This window comes from Condylura cristata, unplaced genomic scaffold, assembly GCF_000260355.1.
Source record: "Condylura cristata isolate star-nosed mole 26May11 unplaced genomic scaffold, ConCri1.0 scaffold00011, whole genome shotgun sequence".
NCBI classification, from domain to species: Eukaryota; Metazoa; Chordata; class Mammalia; order Eulipotyphla; family Talpidae; genus Condylura; species Condylura cristata.
The window spans coordinates 27,840,921-27,844,808 of NW_004567112.1; the positions used below are offsets into that span (position 1 = coordinate 27,840,921).

At 56.7% G+C, this 3,888-nt stretch overlaps 1 protein-coding gene across 1 annotated transcript; it reads right to left on the reverse strand.

Moving 5' to 3' along the window:
* Positions 1 to 276: 276 nt before the first annotated feature.
* Positions 277 to 3,479, reverse strand: SNCG (synuclein, gamma (breast cancer-specific protein 1)). Its single transcript, XM_012723870.1, has 5 exons — positions 3,278 to 3,479; positions 2,447 to 2,488; positions 1,996 to 2,123; positions 861 to 932; positions 277 to 544 (listed from the first exon to the last, which is right to left on the reverse strand). Exons 1-5 carry the CDS (start codon positions 3,396 to 3,398, stop codon positions 527 to 529), a joined length of 381 nt encoding a protein of 126 aa, XP_012579324.1. The 5' UTR covers positions 3,399 to 3,479; the 3' UTR covers positions 277 to 526.
* Between the last annotated feature and the right edge of the window lie 409 nt (positions 3,480 to 3,888).

Consider the following 3,888-nt stretch of genomic DNA (forward strand, 5'->3'; position numbering starts at 1 on the left):
ACAGACAGAATGTCCTGGTGGCTCTCTAGGGAAGCCCAAAGTAAAACTGCTTCATCCACATTAAATGGCATTGGTGGGTGGCTGGAAGGGTGGGGAGTGTCCCTGACAGTAATACTTACTCTTAGCAGATTCAAGAAATGCCCAGGGTGACCTGTAGTGTACCTGCTCCCAACCCACTTCCCTGACCCATTGACAGTATGGCTCAGTGCATTCCCTGAGGGACCCAAGGGACTCTGTCATGAATGAGGTAGCACAGAGAGGAAGTATGAGTAGGTATGACCAGGGTGGGAACATAAGTTTTATTTGGGATCATAAAAAAAAAATCACAGCCACATCTGTGGAGTCAGAAGGACCAGAGGTTGGGAGGCAGAGGCAGCGCTGAAAGGCAGGCCTGTGAGTGTGGGGTGTGGGCTCAGACACAGCCTTGAAGCTCACACTTCAGGGCAGGCACTCCTCGCACCACAAGGGGGTGAGGTCCAAGGCAAAGGGGTGCTCCGTGAGGCCTTCATGGCTGACCGGATGTCCTCTAGTCTCCCATCTTGGTCTGGAAGAGAAGGTGATCATCATACACAGCTCGGGGGTCCCAGTGCTCAGTGGCCAACTTAAATGGGGTGAGACCAGTACCCCTCTGACCTGAGGGGTCATTCTGTGAGGGAACTTTATATTTAGGGCAAGACAGGAGAGGTCTGCATGTATGCCAGCTCTCTGGCCAGGGATCAAACTCTTGCTGCAGGGGTTGGCAATAGTTTCATAGTGCTGAGACTTTAAATCCTGGAACACCATGGAGGCACCCTAAAAGCCCTTTTTGAAGGGAAGCTTGCCCAGGGACTCACAGTGTAGCCCAGGAGCCTAGCTCTTACCTCTTCAGCCACTTCCTCTTCCACGTTGGCCGCTTCATCCTCTTCCGGGGGAACAGGTTGGTCCAGGTCCTCCTGTCGGGTAGCAAAGTGAGCAAAGTGGATGTAGAACCATGGAAAGGGTACAGAGTCCTCAGATAGTGAGCAGGTCCAAACTGGGAGATCAGCCTGGATCCTGGTCTCAGCACCTACCTCTGGAGGGTCCTGCCATCACCAGGCTACCACAAGGCCATCCTGGACTGGGGCATAAACAGGCACCAACTATATTAGCCAGAAGTGGGGTAGTTCTGCAGGCCAACTACCAGGGCAGGGGGTCATCTGCCTGGTCCGGCTGGCCCACAGTAGGCGCATGAAATCAGTGGCATGAGCAGTTCAGGTTCACACAGACTAGTCATGAGACCCAGGGCACGCACGAGACTGTTCTTAATCTCTTTGTGCCTCATTTCCACACCCAGTCTCATGGGATTTCGTGACAATTAAAAGCTTAAAATGAGTCAGTAAGTATATAATGCCTTAGGCAGAGTCTACTCTGTGGTAGGTGCTAGAACATCTCCCCCCAGCAGTCCTCTAGGGAGTGCCTCACTCCTTTCACGCTTTCTGCTGCTGTGCACACAGGCACACGTGCAAACCGGGAGTTGGGAGGTGGAGGTGGAGGGTGGGGTCAGAGCCTGACTGCTTTTCAGTCACCAGAGGGCGCTGCTTCCTGCTTCTCCAGGGAGGTGGCAAGCAGCCCACCACAGGCCCCTGGGGGGTGGGGGTAGGGGAGGCTGGGCACCCTGGAGTTGGCCACTGGGCAGCTGAGCCTGGTGTCAGCTGCCAAGACCCTGCGTGTCACCATGTGGGATCCACAGGCCCCTGCTCTCAGTTGTAAATGTTTAGACTCCTGAATGCTGAGCACCATCAAGAGGGTGTGGCCTTGATCCTCCCTCTTGCTGGGCCCCAAACTACACCCCTTATAGCTGTGACGTGAGGATTTCAGACATTGATACATGAAAACATCAAGCACAAACTGTGGGCCCCTAAGCCTCTGATTCCCTGCATATGAACAGGTAATAATGCCTCCCCCAGGCTGGCCTCTTCAGGCGGCTGGGAGATGATGGGACTGGTCTGAGAGCCAGACTGGGAGCCACAGACTCACCTTGCGCACCACCCCAGTGTTGACCACGATGTTTTCTGCCTCCTCCACGGTCTTGTTGGCCACAGTGTTGACGCTGGTGACCACGGCCTCACTCACAGCATTGGCCTGCTCCTTGGTTTTCTCAGCCACTATGGGAGGACGCTGGCTGGCCTTGGTTCTGCCTCCCTCCCCTCCCATCCTGGTTTGCTTAAGTCAGGCCAGAGCAGCCCCTCTTCCAGGGCATTTGAAACTATGGGCCTACTGGAAACCATGGCCCATTCTGCCCAAGGGAATTCTGATGCTAATCAGGGGAGCAGGAGGCCCATCCTGCATCCAGGCTCAGGTTCTGGAAGAGTCTGTGTCCATGTACAGCTTGGGACATGGACTGTAAGGTAAGGAGGGATAAAGGGTACCAGAGTGCAGCATCCCTGGAAGTCCCAGCCTCCATGTCCCCTGATCCCAGGCTCCTCACCTGAGGTCACACTCTGCACAACACCCTCCTTGGTCTTGGCTCCTGGGGGAAAAAAATGGAGCTGTCAGCCCAGACCTGCTCCTCCAGGAGTTGAGAGGAAGGTGATGAGGGGAAACACACCACAGAATGGCAGGGTGGGTAGGGCGTGAATGGTGTCTGGGGGCTTTCAAAGGCTGCTTCCTGCTGTGTCTAGAAGAGGAAGAAAAAACGGGAAGCGGGAAGCGGACAGGACAGGATAGGGGTAGTGCTGGAAGAAGGTTCAGGAGAGACCAGGTCTAAGACAGGGTCCAGACGACTGTAACCCCCTCCTCCAGGTGTATCCTGGGCCCCAGAAGCATCTGGAGCACAGTAGAGGAAAGCTGAGTCAGCGGCTCAGCCCCCTCTCCTGAGGAAGCTGATGGGGGATGGGGCTGGATAGAACAAAGAGTCTCACCTCCCCAGCTCCACTCTTTCTCTCTGGGCAGAATGGGAATCTGTACCCTGGCTACAGGTTCTGGGAGGGTGGGGATCCCACCTGGGCACCTGCCCACTTGATCTCAGGAGGCTTAAGGGCCTCTGGTCCCGCCTAAGGGGCATGGGTGATGCCAGGTTGAAAGGTGCTGGGGTGTGTTTGTGCATGCATTTGTGTCTGCGCAAGTGGGCATGTCTGAGGACTGACTACCCCTCCAGTTGTCTGCCTCAGAAGCCCCCCTGGAGAGCCCAACTTAACAGCCAGGTCCTCATCTCCTCCCTGGGACTGGGGATATGGAGCCAGGCTCAAAACCAGTGGGCACCCTGGCCCTCAGCTACTAGCTGCCCCGCCCTGGCGTGCCCTGCCACGCCCAGACTCACCCACATACATGACACCCTCCTTGGTCTTCTCAGCAGCTTCTGTTACCCCCTGCTTGGTCTTCTCCACAGCACCTACCACACCCTCCTTGGCGATAGAGAAGCCCTTCTTGAAGACGTCCATGGTGACAGGCAGGGAGCCCGACGTTACTGACTGCCGGCAAGCTGTGGCTGGAGCTGGCGTGAGAAATGCCGCAGCCGCTGTCCCTGCTGCTGCTCTTATTGATGACGATGAAATATTGATGATGCGGCGACTGGCCGGGCTGTGGGAGCCCAGCCAGCCAGGGTGGGGGTAGGGAAGGAGGGAGTGAAAGAGCGAAGGAGGACACCCTGCCCTCTCGCCTTCACCTTCCCCTGGGATGGGGCAGCAGGGCCCTTGGACCTCCGCTGACTCAAGCCTCCCCTCCTGCCCCTGCCCTCCCGGGAGGGGTCACTGGGGGCTGGAAGCACCCTTACCCATCATGGTCCCTCATTCACTCGCTGCCCTTTCCTCACAGGGGCAGCTCTGGCCAGAAGCGGTCTGGCCTCGGGCTCTGTGTCTGTACATTTGGGCAGAGAGGGCTAAGAGAGGGGAGGCGCTTTTGCTACCAGCATTCCAGATGGGGACAAGGTCA

Coding starts and splice junctions, on each gene's coding strand:
- SNCG (XM_012723870.1), bottom strand. CDS start 3,398: ATGGACGTCTTCAAGAAGGGCTTCTCTATCGCCAAGGAGGGTGTGGTA. Junction 2,124..2,446: donor TGTGCAGAGTGTGACCTCAG/GTGAGGAGCCTG, acceptor GTCCTCCCATAG/TGGCTGAGAAAACCAAGGAG. Junction 933..1,995: donor ACACTGGGGTGGTGCGCAAG/GTGAGTCTGTGG, acceptor GCTACCCGACAG/GAGGACCTGGACCAACCTGT.